The following is a 26,492-nucleotide window of genomic DNA, read 5'->3' on the forward strand; positions in this document are numbered from 1 at the left end:
TGACTCACCGTAACACCAAGTTGTGTAGCCAATACATCACGCATGCGCACAATCGTTTCACCCAGTCAATTGGCAACCACATTCCCTGTAGATTGAGCTGCCACTTAAAGGGTTAGTAAGTTACCTGTTGTGGCAATTGATTGGGCGCAAGCGTGTCTCACCGGGTTGGTATTATGGTATGTTTACCTTACGGAAGGGTTTCGGAAAGTTAAGGAAACTTTTGTAGTAAAGTTTGAGGCTTTCAATTGCTCAAAACCTAAGACTAGCTGTTACAAATACCGTATACTTGAAGAAGCGCCGCCTTCGAATAACCGCCGCATTTGGGATAAAAAAGCAAAAAAGCGCCGCCCCCAAATGAGCGCCGCTGTCCCAATCAAAAGACGTTTCTTTTGATCTTTGTACAGATAGAAAAGCGAACCGTTGAAATAAAAGGAAATATTTCTATCCAATTTTTAAATAAGCACCGCACTTGAGGCGCGAAGAATGATATAAACTCCGCGGCGCTTATTCGAGTAAAGACGATGCAGAAGAACAAGCCGCATTCAGTACTTTGGCTAGTGGCTCCTCCAGGCCGCCCTGCCGGGATTTTTCGGTTCCAACGTTCACCGACCTTAGCCAGTCGCTCGACCCCAAATACACCTTATTCCAAAATGGCCGCTGATTTATGGGGATACAAATTGGCCCTTGTTTCCTTGTTCAAGATAAAATATTCTTTTAAATTTTAAGCTTAAGATCGAAGCATCAAGGGCTAATTTGAATAAAAACAAAAGAATATTTAAATTGCGGCCATTTTGGAATAAGGTGTATTGGGGGCGTGTCGTACCTCGTTTAACGGGCTTCAGGATTGGCCAAAAGAACAATAGAACGAACAAAGATAACAATGACTTAGCACATACATACTTTATTTAACGTGGAAATACACTTAGCTTGAGAGCTAGTTTACAGGTATTCCACCTAATATAAACTAATGAAAACCTAACAACTAACAACGCTAATATCACATCGAGTAAAATTACAAATTAAATACTGATTAAAAAACTATTTAAAACTGTTATTACAATATTACCGCCGCAATCAAAAAATACTATTAAAATTAACGTTACAAATCCACCAATCCCCGAAATTCAACGATCTAATTCTGTTTACTATTTCTTTGGTACTCGCTTTTATTCTAATGTCATTTGAGAGTTCATTCCATTTCTTGGCTGCAAAATATCTCCATGACTTGAGTCCAGATACTTAAATGAGCGTAAATTAATGAGATTCCTAGTTGCCCGTGGTGCTTAGCTCGATATGCTGTTATGTATTGTCAGTAACATGTCTTCGAGATTCCATGGAGGGTATAAGTCTCATCCTTTCCAAGAGATGCTGATAAGATGCATGTTTATCAACGCCCTTTTATTGACTTTTTCGATTTTTGCAGTGTTTCTTTTTCCGCAATGATGCCAAACTTGGTTGCAGTAAAAAAAATTCGGTAGTATGAACGAACGATATAACGATTTCTTGGTTTTAAGTGGTAAAATATTTTTCAGTCTGTTAAGCGCGTTTATTTGAGCACTCACTTTGCGGCAAATACTCGAACTTGATCGTCAAATTTAAGCTTACTATCGAGTACAACTCCCAAGAGGTTAGTCTTTTCTGCGGTTCTGATATCAATATTACCCGATTTAAGGAGTAGCTTATCTTCTGTTCTGCCAAAGACCATAGCCTGGTACTTTTCCCTTTTTGGTCTCATGCCATTTTGAATAGACCATGTAGTTGCGTTCTCAAGATCACTATTTAGGTTGTCTTCAACGACAGGTACGTTCTTATTGGAACAATGGAGATTTGTATCATCCCCATAATCAATAATCCTGCATTGTGTTATTGCATACGCCACTGAATCATTTATAAAAATATTAAACAATGTAGGTCCCAAGACAGAGCCTTGACCGACTCCTCTTAACAGCCCTTCCCACGTGGAAAAGGCGGTACCGAGCTTCACTCTTTGATGGCGAGAAAAGAGATAGCTTCGCATCAAAGATAGCGCTTGATCACCTAAGCCATAGAATTTAAGGTTTTCCAGAATTAAGTCATGTGCTAGACAGTTAAAGGACTTACTTAAATCAATGGCTACTGTGCCAATAATGTTATCATTAGGAGGTGCCGTCGGGCACCCATGATATTTTCTGTACCCAAACATAGAATTATGAAGAATCTTCTCTAAGTGAACTGCCAATTGTTGATGAATAAGATGTTCAAAGATATTAGACACTGCTGGAAGAACTGACTGGTCGGAAATTCTCCTTTTCTAAAACAATAGGAAGTACGACACTACACCGCCAATGAAATATATGTTCAACAAGAGGTACGACTCTACCCGGCCAAATTGTTGAACCACGTATTTTGTCGTTGAAGTTGACGTGTTGGTTTTTAGGTGATTCCTTATCGTTGATGTTAACTTACATAGGCCGTTGAATTTGGACGAATTTTATTGTTGACCTAGAGAGAAAATGTTGAACTGTAGGTTGGTTGTTTATGCTGAAAACAATTTTGATTTCTTGAATAATACTCGCGCCGATATTCTTCCCCTGTATGGCCATCGCGCTCGGTTAGTTAGCGGTTAATATCCAACCCATTCTCTAGATCTACCTCTGTAATGACGATTATCAACAATTCCTACTTTTCTAGCTAGATCTCTAAATTGACTATCATCATCAATTTAGGCCGCTTGGAGGGATTAGAGGAATTATGGGAAATCGATATCTATATTAAAATCCGAGCATCAATCCCTGAGCTCGCGGGACTCGAACCAGGGACTGTTGGATTAATAACCCTTTCATTTAACCACTAGACTATCACATCGCTAACTGCCAGAACATGTTTTTTTTTAATGTCAATTTTGTTTTCTTCGGAATGCCGCGTGTGTTATTACCCGCTAAGAAGCAAGTTTAAACAGGAGAAAATGCCGATACCGAAACTCAAGAGGAAGCTAACTATTTTAAAATCAAGCACTACACTACACCACTATTCGGCAATGATTTTATATATACTAACTAGTGTTAGCAAATAGTTGGTAAAATGGTCAGCTAGTTGACCTTTAGTGGTTTCACCGTTAAGTGGATAAAAACAATTCCTTCAAAGTGGGTGCTCCGGGTTCAAATCCTGTCCAGTAATGCAACTTTTACTTTTTCGCAAATCATCTGCTACCAAAATTAGGAATTGTCGATAATCATCATTTCAGAGGTAGAGGTTTGCTGTAATATCAATGGACCTCAGTAGTCACGTATAATCAGTAGCAGGCTCCACCTGGTCAGCGGTTTGTTGTGAATGCAATGACATGCGCATAGTAGCGGGTGGCAGAAGGATTGGGATTTGGACCAAAATTAGGCTGGAAACTGGTCCAGGAATTTGATACCACTGTACACGATCCTTAGAATAAGGCCCCGTCTACACGTACCAGGATATTTTTGAAAACGGGGGCCTTTTGTCCGCTCTCTCCTTCCGTCCACACGTAAACGGCGCATTCTGTCCCCGAAAACGGAGGTTTTTGGAAAATGGTCTCCAGAGTGGAGACTTTCGAAAACGGAGGCTTTCCGTATACGTGTGGACGGACGAAAACGAAGGTTTTCGAATATCTCTCGAGTTCAGTCATCCCCAGTCTTTGTAAATGAATGACGGATTCTAGACAAGTTGTTACTTCTTGGGCTTCTCTTAAGTTTAATACCTTACATGCAGTTGCATTTTACGTTGTTAAATCTTCAAGCTGAGTATTTAAGAAAGCGATTGGACATAGCAAGGTTGATTTCCGTGTCAGCTACGACAATAAGGGCTATAAAACAATTAAATAGAAGGTTAATGGAAAGGTTGATTTTCTTAGATTTACTGCATTTTTTTCGCTGATTTCGACACGTTAGAAGATGTAAACAACACTAAGCTCACACTAAACATGAACACCGGTCAACACCAAATGAAAATTGGCGACGCATTGTTGCGTGCGGGCTCATAGATTGCCAGCTTGGCGCATAAGCATGAGGAGCAAGAATGGCACAGTCGGTAATTAGTGCGCGGCCTTGGTGCAAGAGGTCCCCAGTTCGATCCCCGGATCTCACATCCTTGTTTCGACTTCTTTCCTTTTAGTGTAGCCTACTTACGCCATAACTTAGAAACACCTGTCAGCTGAATGAATCAAATTTCAATCAAAAGTAGCGCGCCCATCACACCGGAAGAGAAAATACGGCGTAAGATCGCGCTAACCGGAAATAAAACCAGCGGAAAAAATTTGTCGTATATCTCGAAACCTATCTTGATTTTTTGCACGCACGTATCATTCACGAGGGCACTTCAAATAAAAAAGTTTCGGGGAAAGTCATCTAGTACAATTTTCTGTAAACTATAAAACGCCCTTTTTCGATGTATCTTAAATTCTACTGGATAACTTTTTGTCATACTCTCTAAGAAGTTAAAGAATTTAGGGAGATTCCCAACAAATAAATAAAAACAGTAGGTCACAGACCTAGTTTTTCAGATAATTTTCAAAAACTGAAATTTAGAGGGCCTTTTTGTGGAATTGGCCTGTTGCCATGGTAAACGATATGACGTCATAAATGCCCTTAAAGTATTACCCAACATTAGAGTTGCAAAGATATTTATAGTTTGCCTACACTATGAAATATCCTTCATTGGCATCTTTCATCGTCTCACACACACTATAGCAACGAAAAACCCTTTCGAGTCTCCTTAAATACCCTTAAACCGGAAAGAGGGAGGTAAAATGAGCGCACCGTCGGCTTCCTGGGAGAATACCCTCGCTCAAGAGGGTAAAGGAATTAATGACGTTAAATAAGGTGTACCTTAACCTTTGCTTTGTAAGTGAGACTATCGTATTCGCATCGTTTTAGTGTTTTCTTGTGGCGGCTGAATACGATTTCAATACGCTACGTGTGGACGCGTATTTTTTTGGAATAAGGAGAAAAATTCTCAGTTTTAAAAATATCTGGATGAGTGTGGACGGGGCCTAAGGAGACATTTGAGAAACAATAATTTTCATGCGTAGCGAAATTGCTTAGTAGGATGGAATTCTGGCTTTCACTTTACTCTTGTTCATACAAGGTGTGAGCGTAAAATTTAAAACAACATGAGCGAGAGCGTGGCGAATTCTGAGGTTCGCGGCCTTAATTACTGACGTTTTTTTCCTTATGGCTACTCAGCGCAACCTCCAAGTAACAAAAATCACGCGCACATACAGAATTATGAAAGAGAGCGTAGAACTGTGTGCACGATGCCTCTCCTTCCGGCTAAGGTCGTATACTTGCAGGTATACATTCCGATTCACATCATTGTTGTACCCGAAAAGGCAACCAAAATTGTAATGAAAGTAGGTTTTTATTAAGCAAAATACATCAAAAACCGGAGAACAAAAATAACAAGGTTTGCTGTAACACCAAAACAGAAATCAATCAGTGCACCATTCATACAAGTGGACACTGAACAGAGTCTGTGATAAGCGTAAAATGCACTTTTATTGTCACAGCCCGGCAATATGTAGTGCAGTATTGAGATTGCTTTCACATAATCACGGGAAGCATTACAATTTTTGAGCAGAAATGACAAAAAGTTTATGACGTAACCCTCCTTAGAGTCAAGTGAAAATGTGAGGGTGAACTACAGGCAGATGCGAGTGAACTTTCCCCTTCACATTTAACTGGCGACTTTTTTTTTTATTTCAAGAAACACTATAAAGAGCAGCGCGACCATACCTTTCGACAAGTCATCCTTTGACGTACGATAATAACTTTGATTTAAACCAGAAAATTTGGTTACACAAGCAATTTTTCCATTTTACAAACTAACGAACTCCAATCCAAAGAGAAAATTCTGTCCCTTGTCGGTTCGAGGAACGCATCTTGTATCGAAAGACGAGAACTCTTCATCGGCTGCCACCAACGTGATAACCCTGCCACCGGGTAAAATTCGGTTGCTTGCTTGAAAAGCGTAATGGTAGTTATCAATCGATGTGCCAGTCTCGGAGTGATTTAATTGTTTTTCATCGGTTTTAATTTTCAAGAACTCAAATTCAGCAATCCAATGTTTTGGCTCGGTTACATTTCATGTCCAAAGTTCTGTCATCAGGTTCCCAGGTCTTTACGCGCCTAATTGAATGAAAACTCAGGCTGAGGTTAGACGAAATGGTTACCACCAAATCCCCTGGCAACGCTTCTAGCGATTTACACAATGAAATGATCCCAATCATTCTTGGACTAACACACTCAAAAGGATATTCTGGGTATTAGGCACAGGACTGAGAAGATAGATATACAGTTCAAAAAATAATATCGCGGATTTGCAGTATTTTGTTCTAAGAACCATTTTAAAAACTGAAAGCCAACCAGTCATTGTGATAAGTACTTATCGTGTTACTTGTAAATGTTTGGGAGTTTTTATCAGCTAGTTACGTACGTCAGTTGACCATTTAGCGGGCGAACCTAATGTTAAAGATTTGAGTCTTGCACTGATTCATTTTCCTTTGCTGCCATCTAGGGTGAAATTTCTATGTTAGAAACGAGTTCATCTTATGAGAGTCAGATCAAAGGGTGTATGACATGAAATGCTGCCCTGTCGAAATCAGTACGGTCGCCACCGCTGCATATAATTATGTGTAACAGAGTCAAATTAAAATGTTCGAAAAACAAGTTATTTTTGATCTACGGAAGCAATCCCAGTGCACCATTACAATTGCGTTAGCGACGTTTTGCTAAATTTTGTATGCTCCACTGTCATTAACACATAGCTTTGAAATACCTGTCCATTAAATTGGATTGCTGTACTAAAAGAGTATATAAAAACAATTTATATTGTTCCGGATAAAATGAATCAATTATTTTACAACTGAAAGATGGTTTACTCACAACGCAAGCATAACCACTAGTAACATACACTCGTGCGCAGACTCAGTATCTGTGTTCGTCATTAAGTACCTCTCGTACTCTTGTTAGAACCAGACTCTAATTATCACCAAGTGCGTCTGTGTGTGTTACTTTTGCTTATACACTGGTGCGCCGGCTCAGTAGCTTTGTGTTTGTCATTATGTACCTCTTGTTAGTACCAGACACTAATTATCACCAAGTGCGTCTGTGTGTGTTACTTCTGATTACGCTTGTATCACAAGTGACAAACACACCTTAAAATCAAGGTTATCGAATTCCTACAGGTTCTAAGTTACAGAAAGAAAAAAAAAACATATATTGTGGCTGAACTCTCACTGCACTAACTAGTTAAAAAAATGAAGACTTAAAACGCTTGAAAGTTAATATGTGCAAATCATCTCCAAAAGTCATGTTAATTGCATTCAAACAAGATCTTAGTTAAAAAAAGCTTAAAAACTAAACAAACTAAACACTAAAAAAGTTTACCAAGCTTCAAAATCGCTTTCCCCATCGTTCAGCGGATCCCTGAACAGCACCTTGGTCAGAGGCAATGATGACGAGGATGAAGGTAGTGATGAGATTATTGATAATATTCTGATAACAAATACCAAAAAGCAACTCTCGCTACGAGTGGTCAGAAATTTGTTCCCATGATGCAAATACAGTTCATAAAGTAAATGCTCAAAATTCACGTACCTCTTCTTGTTTGTGACATAAACATCTTATCCTGTCCAAACATATTGTATATATGCAATTATAAAAATACTACGAGCGTGAAAAGCACTTCATGCTTACAGCAGATACACGGTAATTCAGAGTTAACAACTGCTCTCTAGCAACATTCTTTAATCAAGTAAAGCTACGATCCTTGCATTTATGGACCCAGTTTTAGCAATTGGGTAGAGAAGCCTGAAAAACTCAGGACTTCAACGGGGTTTGAACCCGTGACCCACGATACCGGAGCGACCAGCTCCCAACGTGAGCGGCTTCATAGCTCAGTTGGTTAGAGCGTCGCACCGGTATCGAGAGGTCACGGGTTCAAACCCCGTTGAAGTCCTAAATTTGTCAGGCCTCTCTACTCAATTGCTAAAATTGCGTCCATAAGTGCGAGGATCGCAGCTTTACTTGATTTTATATCTGCTGTTCAGTATATGATTCATTCCATACATCATTTCTTTCACTGAACATTTTTTAAACAGGTATGAAATAGAGATGCATTTTTAAGCTCAATGACCAAGAGTTCAGTGATTAGTAGAACCACAAAAAAGAGTCCCCGACGCCTAAAATTTTCGTTCATAATAACTTCCTTTTCAAAGAAATCCTTTCGTTGTCTTCAAAAGCAATGGATACGATAGTTGTCTGCATTTTTTTCAGCAACGTCTATTTGCAATTCAAATTAAATACGATATTTCATTTCCACCAAATGAAATTTGTCAAATTATGGGCTATCGGCTGAATTGAAGGATTTCTACATTACCTCTTTGATTATGCCCAAAAGCTACCTGTGATACAATTTTAGCAATTCAGTTGTGATAATTAACTGATGGCGCGCAACATTGAGACAAAAATAATACAAGTTTTAGTACCCCTTAATGTTTTTTTTAAAATAATTCCCCATATAAACATATATGCTTCTCACAAAGCGAGGTCGAGGGCAGTGCTTTAAGGTACGGTCCGTATTTTTTCTTCCAGTTCAACTTTTGGATCAATCAAGCTCCTAAGTTTTGAAACTCTTTGGTCCGCTGGATCCACTACTAATTATTGCTTGGATTAAAAAACAAAAAAAACAAAAAAAAAAGCTGTAATTCAGGGTTACCATCTTGGATTTCTATTATTTTTACAAGAACAGACCAAAAAACCAAAGAATCCATCAACATTTTGTTGCCCTTTTAGTGCTTTGACGTCAGTCCATAAGTTGAAGCGTTAAAAAAAAAAAATGAGTAAGGAGTTGCAACTTGCAGTAGGCCCGAGAAAATGAGGTAAGTAAAACAAACTTTTAACTTTTGCGGAACTGTCCCCTAAATTGGCCTACCGTATCGCAGCGTTCGTATCATTTTTGTAAGAGTAAAACTAAGTAAGCAGGTAAACATTATTTTAGTGTCAATCTAAACTATTACTTCAAAAAAAAAAAAAGAAAACACCAAATGGGAACACTACAAAGTACTAAAAATAGGAAAGAATATTAGCAATAATCTAATCCAAAACTTATACTGAAAATACTAACCTAATTATTACATCAAACACTCGTAAATAATCTAACTAATTCGAGATAAAGTTGAACAAGAGACCTCACAAAACAACGTCAACTAGTGATCAGAGAGCTTAACCTGGAACTGCGCAGTCTAGAGCTCCAACCTCTCAGTAACGCTGCCTTCCATTAAAAACACATGAATGAATATTATTGTTAAAGGCAAAAATTTCCTTAATAATTGAGTGAGGTTCTTGGGTCAACTGTTAATTATTGCTCCAATTTTTTAAATCTGCTATTCAGGGTTACCACAAAGGATTATATTCTTCTGGTTTTTAACGAGCGCAGATAACAAAATCGTCGTTTTAAGCGTAGATCCAAGATAAATCTTTTTGGTGCCTTAAAGTATGGACGAAAGCATTGAAATCAAATTCATTAACGATTTGTTTCTTTGCTCACGATGAATCTAAAATTGTATGTCAACCAAGCTTATCAAATAGATATATCTCTGATCTAGGAGGATGTAGGACTGTCGCTGGATTCACGCAGAATTCACTGCTTTTCCTACCATAAGATACAAAATAAGTCGTGTTTCACAAACCGTGGCAACCCAGTGACTTACAGTTATACAGCACACTGTTTACAGCATGTCAGCTGCCCCAGGAAGTTCACTTTCTACTAACATGTCGTAAAGTTCACCGACATGAAAGGGATAACGCTTCGCCACAATATTAAGAAGAACATCGCTTGGATTAGCACTTCTCTCGTCGAGGAAGCATATTGAGTTGTAAGAAAATCCTAATCTCTGTGCAAGCTCCTTCCATCGCTCGTTGACTAGAAGAGTGCAAATAACTAATTAATATGCATACTGAATATGCTTAAATGAGTATATACCAAGGGAAAAAGACAAACAGCCGCATGGGAAGAAAAAAGGGCGTTCTTTTTCGCGCGTCCACACAAAACAGCCAGAACAAAGTTACTGTTACACTTACCAGTAAGAAAAAACGTTAACTCCATTCTTTGCTTGAAAGGCACGCATTGGACATCAAGTCCCTCATCTAGCAATGGTCCTGGATGGGACAAACAAGACAACTGAAACAAGCAATATGGATCACTTTAGCCGGACATGCATATTAGCGTTTTAACATAAGGTTCTAAAATTGGGTTCTTGGCTCTTGAGGGCGAGGCATCTAAACATCAACCCAAATAAATGCTTGGTTGATCCTGCTGTGATAAATAAGTAGGGTGTACTGCCGGAGCAAACTACAAATCGTTTTTAGATTACAACGACAAGCCGTTGGTCTCGTCTCAGAACATTTGCTACGTTGGAAAAGACTAAGTGACAATCTGCGGTGTGGTGGTGGTTATTTCCTTTATGTATAATTTCATGTTTCGTGTTTTTGTGCATGAGACCATCCTGTATGTTACATAACTGAGAGTTTCCCTTTCTTCCCTAATTCATCCATCAGTCATCAGCGCTCTCTCTCTCTCTCTCTATCTCTCTCTCGCTCGCGCTCTCTAGACGTATTGTCACCACGTTTGCAACCTTTTGTCTCCTATCAAATATGACCCCCTCAAAAAGGTTGGAAATGAGGAAAAAAGGGTTGCACTGCTTGTTTATGATAATTTCAATGTTCTGCCCAGTTTTGGGGTTGATTCGATAATTTTCCGTCTTTTTATTGCGCTCTTAAGCATAAAATGTTACAGATGTGCCACACGTGGTGGTAACGATCAGATTTAAGTGGTAAAAACCAATTTCACTGGCAACCGATAGATATTTCCGTCATTAACAAAGTTCACCCCGTTCACCCTCTTGCCACCATAATTTAACAATCGCTGTTTTGAACGCTGGAAGAATATGCTGTGAAAGCGTGTACTTTTTATGATCGATGTCAACTGAAGTCCAATTCGGCAAGTAATTTTAAGGCCATGTTGCCGTTTGCAAAGGTAATATACCCATTGCGCTGTTGTTATTTCTCGTAGGAACCTAAAATTTACCCGGTTTATAGCCCTATTAAAGGTCTGTTTGTCCCTAAATTTCTTTATCGATATCTCATGTTTAAAGGCTTTTATGGCCATTTTCCCGAACCCACCATTTTAGCGTTCAAAAATGGCAAATGTGTTTTTTGGTTCAGACATTTACTTGGTCTGGGAATAATTTAATTTGCAATTACCTACCGCATGTACGCACGTGACACCGCAAATTTCTGAAGTCTTTCAATGAACCATATCTTGAGTTTCTTTTCTTTATTGGGATTGAAACTCATTTGAAAGTGGCCTTTTAAGTGTAGATTTTTAACGTTTAAGCTGCATTGCGAATTTTTAATTGTATATAATTCGCAGCAAGAGTCACTGTTACCTTTATTTCGGTATTGCCTTTGGGGGTGTGTTTTAAGCCGGGGAAGTTTTTTTGGTCTCAGCATTGGCTCATGGCTTTCTCACTGCTTTAACTACCAGAGTACTGAGTACAGTTACTTTAAGAGAATGCGCCATCATCGCAGTTCCAGCACGGGTTACTTGGGCAATAGTTTGTGAAATTAAGTGGTGGGCTTATGTGAGCAGCAGAGTGTGCTGCATTATGCACGGTAAGATGCACTGATTATGGCCGGATTCCTTTTCAAAGAATCAGGAATAGTGAAAGAGCAATTAGAAAATTTAAATATTTGAACGTGACAACAGGTGCTTTTGACGTCTGTAATTGACAAGGGTGTGTCAAGGTAAAGGAAGGCCACATGTTACAGACCACGCCCAGATTTAAACTAAAGTGTCCGAATGTGGTTTTAATTTTTATTCTACAGATTAATTTTTAAGTGTCAACAGAAAGATTAAACGTTAATTATTAAGATTATTATTATTATTATTATTATTATCATTATTGTTGTTGTTGTTGTTATTCGTTTCTTTTTGTGAATAGCAGCTTGAAGGCCTTAGACAACTGCTGGAACTGTATTTTCGGTACCAGGCCTTCAAAACGACGCGCAAAAAGCTGCGTAAGCTGATATTCATTTTACCTTTCAGGAATTCCTTACTTGGGCTGAATTTTGCTTTTTGTGTTAATGAGGGCTTCAGTTGAACCACTTGGCATGTTTCTAGCTTTTCTTAATTAAAAATGCTGAAAAGACCGAAAATAAAATTTAGTAAAAGGATTGCACATGAGCGAAATGGCAAGTACTAGTCAGAATTGTTTCCTACCTTGTGTTTACTTTACAAGTAGGAATATACACTTACCGGTCCTTACCAGATGATGTCATGCTATCAGGCGCTAAAGAGAATGGTTTGAATCAAGCTTTATCTACTAGTTAATTGTGTGTGGCCTTCAAGAGTGCACAATCATTAATCACGCTGGTATTAGCGTCTTGAATTCTGACAGATGCCTTCCGTGAAAGCCAAATGAAATCCCCATCTGCTAAAGGACTGTAGCTAAATCGTTCAACCTCAGGTGCCCACAGGTTGTTACAAAGATGAAAGAGACTGTCAACGAGACTCTTGTTCGCTCATGACTGTGCACTCAACGCCAGTGCAGAGCAGAAGATGCAGCATGAAATGAATTGCTTCGCACAAGCCAGCGACCATTTCGGACTCAACATCAGCACCAAGAAGGTTGATGTTATGAAACAGCCTGCACTAGGAAAGACACATCAGGAGCCACGCATAACGGTGAAGGGATATAACCTCAAGGCAGTCGACAACTTCATCTACCTGAGTAGTACACTTTCTCGTGCAGTGAACACAGACGCTGAAGTCAACAACAGGATTGCCCGGCAAGGCCAGCACTGCTTTTGATAAACTCTGAACATCTGGGGATGGAGAAAACTCAGCGTTACCACCAAGTTGCAGGTCTACTATGCAGTGGTCCTAACCACCCTCCTTTGTGCCTGTGAGACCTGGATTGCCTACAGCAGACACGCTAGACAGCTCAACCACTTCCACATGAGCTGTCTCAGCAGACTTCTCCACATCTGATGGCAGGACAAAGTCACGGAGGTTCTGGAAGGAGATGGCCTTTGCAGAGTCTACACCCTCCTGCAGAAAGTCCAAGTTAGGTGGGCAGGCCATGTGGTCAGAGCGTCAGACATCCGAATTCCAAAGTAGTTATGTAGCCGAAGCAAGGCGCATCACCTAGGCGCAACGAAAGCGTGCTGTCGGAACAGCACCCATTCACACGTGTCCTACGTGTGGGCAATCCTTCAGGGCCCGGATTGGCCTCGCCAGTTACCTCCGGACCCACATCCACCGCTCTTCCCTTTGACTCGAAGCCATGGTCATCTTAGCCATTGAAGAATGGACAACAACAACAACAATAATAGGAGTCATATGTCCTAAAATCACTTTCAATCCGTAATGACTTGCACTTGTGCAACAAAAAATCCTTCATTTCGCCTTCAATTACCCTTGAAAAGTAGGCAAACGTCCGACGCTGTTAACTTTGGAAAGGTTTTCTCATCTGAGAATGATGACCAAAGGTATTAAACACACCTTTTTCGTTTGACATTAGTTCATGTAAGTAGCATTAAATAGTTATCATTTTAGCATTTCAGATTAATGTAAATGGCGACTTGTTGGTGAGATTCCATTTTCAGCTGTTTAGAAACAGATGGAAAAGAACGCAAACGGGCAGGCCCCGAAGGGCATTGTGGGTGGTTTTAAGATCTCTGCTCTTAGACTTCATCATCAAGAGTTACTCTCCTAGACTAAGAAAATGGCACAAGACCTATAATTACGAGTGCAAACAAAAAAAAAAAAAAAACGTTTTCAACAGAATTTAGTCAGTAACAATAACCCAGGTAACAGTCACGACCGAGTCAGAAGGGGACTGGGTCTATTCCTGTTTTGACGTCACAATCTACTTTGCATGCATTTTTACAAAGAGTTAATGCAATGTAAACCAGTTTGTGACGTCAAAACAGGAATAGACCCACTCCCCTTCTGACTCGGTCGTGAAAAAAAGATGCTTGGATTGTATGCATGGATTGATGCTTATAAAAACAAATCGGGCTTAAAATGTATTTAAAGTACATTTGTAACAATGATCAAGTGAAAAAAATATGTAAAAGTTAGTCATCCCACTTGCAGGCTTACATATAGAGTGCATGATTATCCACCAAACAACATGACAAAAGAAGCAATATGTTTTGAAGTAAAGTTCACATTTGACAGTGTTTTTCAAAGGTAATTTCGTAATCAGCGATTGCTTGGATTTTTTACCGGATTCACACACCACCAATGAAACCCTGCTTCAAAACGCTCAGCCAAGTGGTGTAGCGCACAATATTTTAATATTAATAACTTTAGGACGCGAGAATACAAGACTACGAGGTAAGGGTTGGGTTGGGAAACTTTTCTCTTTTAAATGAAATTTGAAACTGTAACAATACCTATTGGATTTATTAAGGAAAATAGTGAAAATAAGGAATTAGTTACAGAAGTGCCAAAAATGACATCTTGATAAGTGGTTACAAAAGTGCCATAAATGTTACTTAAGTGCCATAGTGATACCAAAGCGCCGCTTCATGTTACTTAAGTGCCATTGTTACCAAAGTGCCAAGTTACTTAAGTGTCACACGAGTTACATGAGTGTCATTTACGTTACGGAAGTGCCATATTTTGGTTACAAAAGTGACAATACGTCTAGCTCTCTCGCTCTCTCTCTCTCTCTCTCTCTCTCTCTCTCTCTCTCTCTCTCTCTCTCTCTCTCTCTCTCACTCTCTTTCTCTCTCACTCACTCACTCACTCTCTCATTCATTCAGTATTTCATTGTCTCTGAAGTTAAAGAATGAATGCACAAACAAGCAAATAAACGAATAAACAATTAGTGATCTTATCTATGTAACACATTTAATTTGATCAGTATATATATATCTCCTTTCTTACCAGTAGTGCCACAAGGGACAATAGTCCTCAAGTATTCGACTACATCCTTTCGGTTTTCGGATTTCGCAGTATTAGCGAGACAACGAATCCAACGTTTGTCCTCGTTCTGCGGATTAGCCAGTGCTGTAGGCATCAAATGAAGACTCTCTTGAAACTTAGACACGACACCCTTAGGATCACATGACGGAACGTGCATGGAATTTACAACTCCATCGGGCAAAGCAAGTGCCTTTTCAGACGCAGCTGAAAAGTGAACAAATGATGTAACATAAAAGGGATATATTTAAACATGCAAAAAATACAAAAATCTTTGTTAAAAACAAAGACGTTTCGACGTTACAATCTATAAATACTAAAATAACAATAGCTGATAAGGAGGTATATTAAAAGAAAGGAACAATGAAATTTAAACAAAAAGTCTGGCACGTATGGAGTCCGCCTGGATATTCAAATTAGGCTTGAGACTCTTCATTAATGAAGAACATTTCGTGGAGTAAGGAATCAAATTTGCCCTGGCACTTTCTTAAAAACGTTAAATTGGTTTTCTTTTAAAAGATTTTCCGACCGTGAGCATGTTCAGCGATGCGTTGGTGAAGGTGTCGGACCTTATACCCAACATAATCTGCATCACACAGATCACATTTAAAATAGTAAATATGATGTTTTGAATGGATTTCAAAACAGGATGCAAATGATTAACAACGATTTAATAAACAGATGCAAGAAGATATGTTACAGCATAGGTGGACGCCATGATCGTTCTGTTCGATATATCCCATAGTTCCTAGCGAACATCCGGTATCAATAACTTCCGGTTTATATGAACATTACATCTCTTTCCCCTTAGTGGGTAACTCTCTAGAGTAATATGGATAGAAATAAAATAAACTTCAACTAATCAGTGTCCATGAAACTATGACTACTGACTGAAATCAAAGCCCAACAGAAACAAACGTTTTTGTACAGGCGACAGCATTGTTAACTTAACACACTATACTGTCATAGTTCAGAGCTCACAGTTGACTAAGAATCTAGGCCTACAAATCAAGAATCTGACGGGGAACTCGTTTCCTGGAAGATCTACGCAATGGTGGTTGACCAACCGGGTGAGACGCACTAGCTTGGCGCTCTGGGATAGGGCTAAATGAACTTGTAGCATTAGCTTGCATGCCAGGGAAGCTCAAGGGTTTTGATATGCAGACGGGTCAGAAGCAAGAGCACGTGTGCGTGCAGCAGGCAGCTGTTGTTAGCGTTTAATGTCAGCCGGAGAGCTGAGACCACTGTCACGGGACGGATCATCATCATGGTTGATGACTGACTGGTCCAGAGTTTTAAAGTGCCCATAACCTAATTTTTCTCACTTAGTCATCTGAATCTACACATATCTCATAGACGTTTCGCGAAAAATTAATTGCGATTTTCCCAAAACGCGATTTAAAAATGAAATTATAAAACGTTCAAATTTGCCGTCATTTTCGCTCACCATTCGCCTTAGTCTTTTATCGATTCTTCCCGGTCACAATACTGCTGTGACGTAGATTAAGGAACACGTGACTTCAAAAAAGGAATAGCGATATAAACAGTATAGTAAGGAATAATTCCCTTTAAAATGCCTAAAAGATGCGTAACCACTCGGTGTAACAACACAGCTGATCCCAAAAAAAGAATAAGTATATGTAGGAATCCTTCGACTCGCAAAACTCAATACCTCAAAAAAGAAGGAAAAATGGCTGCAGATTTTGTCTTGGTAAAAAGGAGCCTGGTAAAACTTCGTCCCTGTGCTAGAATCACTTCAAAGAGGATAACGTCCAGTATTGTATGGATATCAAAATGAAAAGATCGGACGACTGACGAGATTCGCTTACAGGCACAGACATAAGGGTTGATTTAATTCCCTCGCGAGACCTTCCTTATCCTCTTGTTCTTTTCTGTAATTTTGTAGCCATTGCTCGTCTGCTAATGGTTCTTCTACGTAGGGTTCCGTGTAGTTCTGGATTTCAGTGCTAGCGCTGGCTACTCGTCGAGACCGGCAACTACTCGCCTCAAATTCTTTTTTTTTTTGATCGCCAGTTTTTTCACTTCCAGATTGAGAGGCACTTTCCTTGATGGTAAATATAGGCATGATTGATTTTTTTGTTTTCTGAAAAATACCAAAAACGGTCGCTGAGCGATACCTTGGCGTTGATTAGTAAGAAAAGATAAGACCCACGTCAACAAGCATTCCTTAATCTACATCACAGCGAGCCCGTGAAGTCCTGACCAGTGGAAGGGGTGTACCAAACTAACGTAGGATTGAAAAAATCGTAGAAAATTCTCCTCTCTGGAATTGAAAAATTCTTTCGCCACCGTTCATTTTTTACTATGGCCCTTCAACTAGAAAAATAAAACTTTTTAGGTTATGGGCACTTTAAAGAAAGAGGAATTTCTGGTAACCGTGCGATTCTCGTTTTGAGCGGTAATCATGCTGCCTTTCTTATTCACTACAGTCAAAGGGGTAGGGTCGTAAACAGTTGCACCTTTAGACACAGTAAATGGTCTCTTCACTAGTACGGTTTCACCAAGGTGAGATAGTGCTGGGTTTCACATAGACCTTGCTGTCAGCATGAGCCTTGAACTTGGATTTCTGCGAGAAATTGCGCTTGCGGATGATCTCTGACACAAGGTCAACGAAGTTGGTCTGTGGTAGCTTGTTACGCACAGGACGTTTCAGTAACAATACTGCTGGGGCCACACCAGTGGTTTGATGAGGAGAGGTGCGACAGTTTCTCAGAATCGCCTGCAGCTCCTTTCTCCAGTTTCTTCCTTCCACTTTAGCGGCTTTAAGACACTTCTTCAGTGTTTTCACGAATATCTCTCTACCTTACCGTTGGCCCTAGGCCATAATGGGGTTACCTTGCGATGCTTGAAACCGAGCGCATAAGCAAACTTGGCAAACTCTTCTCCGCTGAAAGGTGGACCATTGTCTGATCTAACAATCTTGGGAGTTCCGATTGTAGCAAATAGCTGATCTCACTTAGGTATGACAGCACTAGCGGACGTTGACGACACTGGTTCTACGAACGGGAACCTTGAATAATCATCAACCAGTAGAAGTAGGGTTTCACCCTGAATATGTTCAATTAAAGTCAATGCTTACTTCATCAAAAGGGCTGTCAGGAAGAGTTGATATTGAACAGGCTCTCTAGCGTACACTGGGGTTACAACTTGGCACGGTAAACAGGCCTTGACCTTTGTTTCAACCATCTTGTCCATGCATGGGAACTACACCTTTTCTCGCAGGAGGGCGTTAGTTTTAACTTTGCCCAAGTGACCTTCATGGGCGATGTCAACAATTCGTTCTTGTAGTGCAGCAGGAACTGCTAAACGATCCCATTTTAACAGGACAGTGTCAGTCCAGGTTAACTGCTCCTTGACTTGCTCATTGGGGGATAGCTTGGATAATGATACACCAGGTGGCGCCTTATGCCAGCAACCGGATTTCATTGCAGATATAACCGCTTATAGCACTGGATCCGTTGCGGTTGCAGATTCTACCTCAGACAATGTTACGGCTTTTGGTACTGCATTTCTTGTGATAAAAGACATGTGGTCTTCAGATTCGATTTCATAATTGTGAGATTCCAAGTCTCCTACTGGGTGTCTGGAGGCATAATCTGCTGGGTTTGAGGCACCAGGGCGATATTCTACTCTGAATCGGTACTGCTGTAGCTCCATGAGCAAACGTTCTATCCTGGCGGACGGTTTAGAGGTGGGGTTGTTAAGCAAGGAAACCAGAGGTTGATGGTCTGTGATTACTTTAAATTCCCCTCCATAGATGAACAGGTGAAAGCGGTTGACAACCCAGTAAACTGACAAAGCTTCACGATCAATCTGTGGATATCTAGCTTGAGTTGGTGTCAGTGGAGAACTGACATAATGTAAAGGTGTCACTTCATTAGTCAAAACATCTTTCTGGGTCAGGACAGCACCTAAACCAATGGGACTACCATCGACAAAGATGGACGTAGCTTTCGTTGGATCAAAGTATCCAAGGGTAGTCTTGGTAGATAGTGCCGCTTTTAGGCGTTCGAATGATGACTGTTCTTCCTCAGTCCACTGCCACTTCACTCCATTACAGGTCAGCTGTCGAAGAGGCCTGGTGATTAGTGCAAAATTCTTGATGAACCTAGAGCAGAATGCAGCTGAGCTAAGGAGGCTTCGTACTTCAGATACATTGGTTGGCGGAACAACATTTTAAAAAGCTTCAACCTTTTTAGGGTCAGTTGACATGCCCTTTTCAGAGAACACATGGCCAAAGAAGAGCATAGTGGGAACTCGAAACTGACACTTAGGTAAGTTTATTGTCAGACCACTCTCCTGGAGTTGACGGAACACTTGTCCCAGATGTCGGTCATGAGTGTCTTGGTCTGCGCCCCCAACATAGATGTCATCACTGATGTTCTTGACGCAGGGTATGCCACGGATTGCATCACCCACCTTCTTTTGGAAGATTTCTGCTGCGCACGAGAGACCAAAATTGAGACGTTTGTATTGGAACAGTCCGACGTGTGTAGAAAACGTGCTCAGTGCTCTCGAGTCGGGATGCAATGGGATCTGGTGGTACCCTTGATTTAACTCGATCTTCCTAAACACTTTACAACCGTTTAAGTCCGACACTACGTCATCGATGGTGGGTATGATGTGTCGCTCCCTGATGATAGCTTTGTTTAATGAACGCATGTCCACACAAATTCTAATCTCGTTCGGTTTATTCGGCTTGGGCACAACAACAATTGGCGATACCCAAGGGGTGGGGCCTTCTACACATTCAATGATGTCATCATTTTCGAGCTGTTTGAGTTTTTCCTCCACCTGTTTTCTTACATGGAAAGGGACTCGGCGATGTGGCTGAGCCACGGGTTTGACAGATTCATCTACATGTATGCGTGCTGGTTCACCTTTGTAATTGCCCATTCCACTGATTAGATTAGGAAATTCCTTGAGAGAACCTGGGGCCTCAGGTGGCAGGCTAACAGGGGGTTCGACCGTGCTAACAGATTCAATAAGATTTAATGCTTGTGAGGTTGTCCAGCTAAGTATGGAGCTTGATGAACCCTTTGCGACATAGGATGTTTACACAGATGAACAGCTACCACTGGTGACAGTAGCTCGGAACTTTCCACACAGGGTTAGTGGCTTATCAGACATGTATGGATACACTTTGGCACTTGTTTCAGCCAGTTGCGGCTTTGATTTAAGACCATCAAAGTCTCTCTTGCTTAAGGTATTCACGGTTGCTCCTGAATCTGCCATAATGCGGATTGGTGTGTTCATGATGGTGACCTGAAAGATAGGCTTGCAAGCTTCGTGTCCCTCTGTTGTCACTATCAACACCGGCTAGAAATGACATTTCACTACTCGGAGACTCTTCAACATCTGCAGACCTGACATGGTATTTACCTCTTGACGTTTTCTTTGGGTGCAAAGATTTGGACCGATTATTGGGTTTGCCACGACAAACTTTGGAGAAATGGTTCATTTTGCCACAGTTCAAACACTTTTTATCTTGAGCAGGGCAAGTTCCTTGATGTGGATAATTTTCACCACATAAACCACACCTATTGTTACGCAATCCAGACTTTGGTAGACCACGAGAATTCTCTATCTGCTGAACGTCGGTTGCTTTATTTCTACCATAGCCCAGTGCATTGGATTGCTGTTTCTCTATCTCACTGGTCTGTTTGTCGGCGGTTTCCATGGCGCAAGCTACTTTCAACAAGATCTCAAGATTGAGGCTCTGTTCGATTGCTTTACGTCTCAGGCAAAGCCATGAGGTTCCTTGAATAATCTGCTGCTTCATTTCCAGTTCAGGATCGGCGAAAACTCGATAATTTTTTCACCAGACTTTTGCGTTTCCTGACAAAAGACATAGACGTGATAATCCACACACTGTTGAGGCTCGAAATGGTCAGTAAGAGCCTTTACGGTAGTCTTGTATTCGTCACTTCCTTCCGGCGGTTCTGGAACGGTAAGGGTCTCAAACACATCACAGGTTTCTTCTCCCACGTAATGCAACAAGATGGCTTTCTTTTGAGATGCTCGGGTAATGTTCATTGCTGTAAACATGTTGTCCAAACGCTTGACATACTTCTCAAAGCGAACGGGTACTGTATCTCTTGGTTGAAGATCAAACTCAGGAAAGGTCGGTAGGTTAACTGCCATTGCAGAGGCTGCTGAAGGCTGCAAAGGCGAAGTGGTTGATGAAGAATCTGCAGGCATTGAAACAAGGCTGATGGGGTAGGATTTAAACGCAAAGATTTCCGTTCTCGATTATTTGCATCCTATCCTCGTCGCCAGTTGTGATGTTTTGAATGGATTTCAAAACAGGATGCAAATGATTAACAACGATTTAATAAACAGATGCAAGAAGACATGTTACAGCATAGGTGGACGCCATGATCGTTCTGTTCGATATATCCCATAGTTCCTAGCGAACATCCGGTATCAATAACGTCGGGTTTATATGAATATTACAGTAAACAACACATTGCTGATTCACAAATGATGGCTTCATTTTCTACTATCAGCTACTTTGTTTTGCATAATGCCTCAGAAACCAGGGCGGTAAGAAACACCAATACAATACAATTGGATTTGTATAGCCCATATTCCTTAAAATGTTCATATACTGCTGTTTGCATTATGTCAATTTAAAAGTTACAATGCGGTCCGGAAACAATTCAATTCATAAGATTGGTTTTACAGTACAACCGGTTTCCATGGGCAAAAAAATTGGGGCAAGATCTTAAACCAAAAGAAATAAAGCCATCAATTGTGAATCAGCAATGTGTTGTTTACTATTTTAAATGTGATATGTCTTGGGTGATGCAGATCATGTTGGGTATACAGGCCGACACCCGTCACCAGCACATTGCTGAACACAAAAATTCGGCCATTGGCCGTCATTAAATGGAAGCTCACGTTAGCAAAAATGTTTTGGAAGAAAACCAATTTAGTCTTAAGAAAGTGCCACGGCAAATTTGATTGCTTAGTCTACGAAATGCTCTTCATTGAGGTCTCAAGCCTAATTTAAATATCCAGAAGGATTTCATACTTGCCAAACCTTTTGTTCAATTTTCATTGTTCCTTTCTATTACTATACCCCCTTGTCAGCTATTGTTCTTTTAGTATTTATAGATTGTAATTCTCAAATAACGTTGACTTGATAATTAGGTTTAGCCGACGTCGAAACGTCGTCGTTTTTAACAAAACTTTTAATATTTCAGCATGTTTAAATATATATTTATCGCAATTTTTTATAATTAAATGTTTTTCAACGAAATACAGTGAATAATGGATTTTTTAAGTTAAACACAACTTGTGAAATGATATATGAAATGGATCATATATGAACTGCGTATATGAAATCAAGTGAAGCTATGATCCTAGCAGTTCTGAATGCAATTTTTGCAATTGTGTAAAGAAGCCTGAAAATTTCACGTCAATTCTAGGACCGATTCTTTTTTCTGTTATTTGTAAATGACATGCCGAATGTAATTAATAGTGCGACGCTGGCGATGTTTGCTGACAATTCTAAATGTTGTAGGATCATAAAAAATGATGCTGGTTTTAGGAAATTGCAGCAGGATTTAGTTTCGCTTACAACGTGGTCCTTGTCAAATGAATTGTATTTTCATCCTACAAAGTGCAGTAATCTGCGTATATCTAGGAAGCGTATTAGTCCATATCGTAGCTATAGTATAAATGGTATAGATGTGGAGGTTGTCTCAACTGAAAAAGATTTGGGGGTAGTTGTCGTAAATGATACCTCTTGGAAGGATCATATACTCATAATAGTTGCTAAAGCAAATAGGTTACTGGGCTTTATTAGAAGGAGCTGCGCAGGAATTGTTGGCAGTGTTGCGCTGTTGCGTCTTTACTGTTCATTAGTGCGTTCACACTTTTGCTGTTGCTCTCAGTTATGGACACCTCAGTCTGTTATCAGCAATTTCGTCTTAGTTGAAAAAGTGCAAAGAAGAGCTACACGCTTTATACTAAAAAATAGTAGTAACTTATCTTATATGGATCGCTTAATCAAACTGAAGTTATTGCCTTTTAATTACTGGCTTGAATATCTCGACTTAGTGTTCTTTTTTAGATGTCTTCATGGTCATGTTGATCTAACTCGTTCATTTAATTACTATTTTTCCTTTGTTACGAGTCAAACGCGTCAAGCGTGCTCAGGGCTGAACTTAAAGATTAATAATAATCGCACATCAACTTTTCGGGACTTCGATTTTAATAGGATAGCAAATTTGTGGAACAATATACCTAATGATGTGAGGCCGGCTGAGTCTATTGACTGTTTTAAGCGTAAACTTAAGTCGTTTTATTTCAAGACACTTTTCAACGTTTTTGATGGCGACAACTTTCGTACCTTTAAAATAATTTGTCCTAAATGTCGCCGGGTAAATACCCTTGCACTTGTCAAGCAGCCTATTTAGTCTATTTACGTACATTATTAAGTTAATATTTTAGAAGAGGGTCGGGTTGGTGCTTAAACCTAGCAGGGGACTTATGTCCTCTTGTTTTTGCACCGGTACTGCTTTGTACAAATCCTTAAATAAATAAATAAAATAAATAAAAAAATAGACTTCAACGGGGTTTGAACGCATAACGTCGCGATACCGGTGCGACGCTCACGGGAACATTGCAACCCAAAAATGACCATCTACCAACGTCACTGGCGTCGCACCGGTATCGCGAGGTCAAGGCTTCAAACCCTGTTGAAGTCCTGAATTGTTCAGGATTCTTTACGCAATTGCAAAAATTGCGTTCATAACCGCGAGTATCATAGCTTCACTTGATAAACACAACTTGGTGTAAAATGTGAATGCAGTTTAATTTTAATAATCAAATGGTCTGATTTGATGTTCTTTTCAGCACCCATTGAAATTAAATCTATTTGGAACTTTCCTAACAACGATAGTTTTTTTGTTGCTCTTCTCTTTCTAAGGATCACATGTGAGAAGAAGCATTGGCTTAAATCTCCGAAAATCGCCAATGTTTGCAAGAAGTGGCCAACTAACTACAACCTTGTTTGAGATGAAAATACAGTACCTTTCTTAAAAGAAACAGCGCTTCTTGCAGCGACGTCATGTCCAAGAGATGTCTAGTGATGCAATGAAAAAAAAGACCACTTTTCTTAGATTGTTATTTACCTGTATCCTGATTGGGAGCAAAGGACGAGAAGAAAAAAAAAAACGAACTGTTCGTCGGATGTCCGCTGAAATCTAACCCATACCCTGAAGTTTTTTACTTTTATGTTTTCCATAATACTCATTATATATTACTATTGTTATATTAATGTTGACAAAGTGTAAACAAACCTGATTGACTGAAGTACCTCTTGCCTCTGCATCTGAAAAAGAAAACCATGGTGCAAACATGTGAAAAGGAATCCTGCAGTCTCCTCGGAGACCAGGTTTGGTGCAGTATTGACATTGCTTTAAGTCTGCTTCCGACAAGAAATGTAGACACTCGCAGCCACGCACATCGTGAGCGCGGCATTTGACAGTTCCTTTCAGCGAACAAACTGGACAGCAGACGCACATTTCAAATCGTATGTTGCTTAGCCAGTCAAACTCATTTCGCATGCTCTCCAGAATCATTCTCAGCTGCCAGTGGAGTGCAAGGCTTGTAGACGAGTCAAAATTACCATAAGTAAAACCTGGTGTTATTGTTTCAACGGCACAATCTCCGGTGTGAATTGCAACTTCGATACACGACGAATGGCAAAGGAAAATGACGGAAGTTCCTTGATTAGGAAGTATATGAAACAGCGCAAAGTTTCGAGACAGTTCAGGATTTACTGGACTCTTCCATTCCTTCTTGCTCCACTGGTAAAACTGCAGGACAAGACGGGGGAAAAGACCAGGGGGCACTCGACCCAATTCGAACCTTATGAAGAGCGAAGGAACTTGAATCGAGTCTAGTAGCTTAAAAACGTCATCTGTTGGAGCCGATTTGAGCATGGACGGTACAAGATATTGTTGGTTTGCATCCTGAGTTGGCCAGGAACAGAGCAAGCTAAATCTTTCCATAATCGCCAGGAGGCTGCTGTGGGTTTCCTCGATCACGGACAAAGACTTCCAGGCATGAATTAGCAGCCTTTCATCCAATATTCCCGTCATTTCAAGTTTATGCCAAAGATCTTCAACGGTTCTCTCTGATCGCTCATAAGGCTTAATGGTAATGACACTTCTGAAGATATCAATGAGCCATTGAAGATCCAGTATAACCATCCTTTCCAGCGCTTGTTGTCCACTAAAATGAATCAAAATTCTCTGATCATGTAAAAAGTTTGTGGCCGCGCAAAACTCGTCATCATCCCTCAAACCACACGTATCAAAGGCGATTTCCATGGCTTTCTCTTTAGGTATCCACTTGTGACCCTCTTCACGAAGGCGGTGGAGTTCATTCTCATACTTCAGCCACTTCAATGGGATGGGTTGTTTCAAATGAGGTAATTCCTTGGCAATAGCAAGGATTTCTTGCCTCAGCCGTATCACCTCCTGACAATCATTTTCACTTCCCGACTTTGTGTTATCAACTACAAAGACGTCTTGAAAGAGATGATCCTTATAAATCTTTGTTCGCAAGAAACCATATATTTCAAGGGCCATCTTTCTCGCATTGGGATGTTCGTCAGGACTTTCAGTATAGGGCTTGTCAGCATGAGTGCAGACTAGAAAAACTGGAGGCAACCTTGTGGGCGACATTTCAGGCAGAGCAGTGGCCAGGCTCGAGGCATTTGAACTAGCCAACGAATAAATTGATGACAACCAAAAATCGAGCCAATCCATATTTGTATCAGTGAAGTTAATATCATCAGCTTTCTTGTACAGCCCTTCTCTCTCAGGAATGTTCGCTTGATGATATGGATCTTGACTCAAGTCACACGTCAAGATATAAAGGGCTTTATCTGTCATAAAGATTGGGTGGGTGGCATAATAGACCCTCTGACCTCCAAAGTCCCACAATGTTGAATAAATACTGTCCTCTCTTTCAAGCTTCTGAGCACTCTCAAGCATTTCTATTGACAATTTCACTAAATCGTCCGATAGTTTTGTTTCAAAGATATTAGTCTCTGCAGTGTCCTTCTCGGTTTGTTCACTTGTACTTGATTCCTCCGAGGATTTAAGGGCGGAAGCGCCTGGCATCTTTTCTTGCTCTCCTTTCAAGCTTTTAACCATGAAGCTCGCTACATGGCGATCAAAGAAGACCTTGGAATCAACATCAGATTCTATTCCTTTCTGGCCTGTCCTCCAAACTTCCATTGAGATTTTAAAATGGGAAGGATCAGTCTCTATTCCTTCTGTGCTAGCTTGCGTTGCACTGAAGGCTTCTCCAGTCAAAGACTTCTTCAAACTGGTCTTTCCGACCCGATGTTGGCCAACTATCATGATTGGCAGTCTTCTTACGAGGGCTGTACCATCCTTGAGAGCACTATTGAAGGCTTTAACAGCACGCGGACCACGTGACAGAAT

The 26,492-nt window shown here is 40.3% G+C and overlaps 1 protein-coding gene across 1 annotated transcript; it reads right to left on the reverse strand.

The window, feature by feature from the left end:
- Nucleotides 1–9,726: 9,726 nt before the first annotated feature.
- On the reverse strand, nt 9,727–26,492 carry LOC138058055 (uncharacterized). The gene is made up of 5 exons (XM_068903952.1): nt 24,333–26,492; nt 24,064–24,115; nt 14,965–15,207; nt 10,086–10,163; nt 9,727–9,927 (listed from the first exon to the last, which is right to left on the reverse strand). The coding sequence occupies exons 1-5, from the start codon at nt 26,406–26,408 to the stop codon at nt 9,734–9,736; spliced, it is 2,643 nt and encodes an 880-aa protein (XP_068760053.1). The 5' UTR covers nt 26,409–26,492; the 3' UTR covers nt 9,727–9,733.

This window comes from Montipora capricornis, chromosome 7 (genome assembly GCF_036669925.1).
Source record: "Montipora capricornis isolate CH-2021 chromosome 7, ASM3666992v2, whole genome shotgun sequence".
NCBI lineage: Eukaryota > Metazoa > Cnidaria > Anthozoa > Scleractinia > Acroporidae > Montipora > Montipora capricornis.

What these genes read in the sequence shown, in the direction of transcription:
- LOC138058055 (XM_068903952.1), bottom strand. Translation starts at nt 26,408, where the DNA reads ATGATAGTTGGCCAACATCGGGTCGGAAAGACCAGTTTGAAGAAGTCT. An exon ending in CGCTGTTTCTTTTAAGAAAG is followed by an intron (nt 15,208 to 24,063) that starts GTACTGTATTTT and finishes TTCACTTTTCAG; the next exon opens with CTGCGTCTGAAAAGGCACTT. An exon ending in TGTCCCTTGTGGCACTACTG is followed by an intron (nt 10,164 to 14,964) that starts GTAAGAAAGGAG and finishes TGTCCCATCCAG; the next exon opens with GACCATTGCTAGATGAGGGA.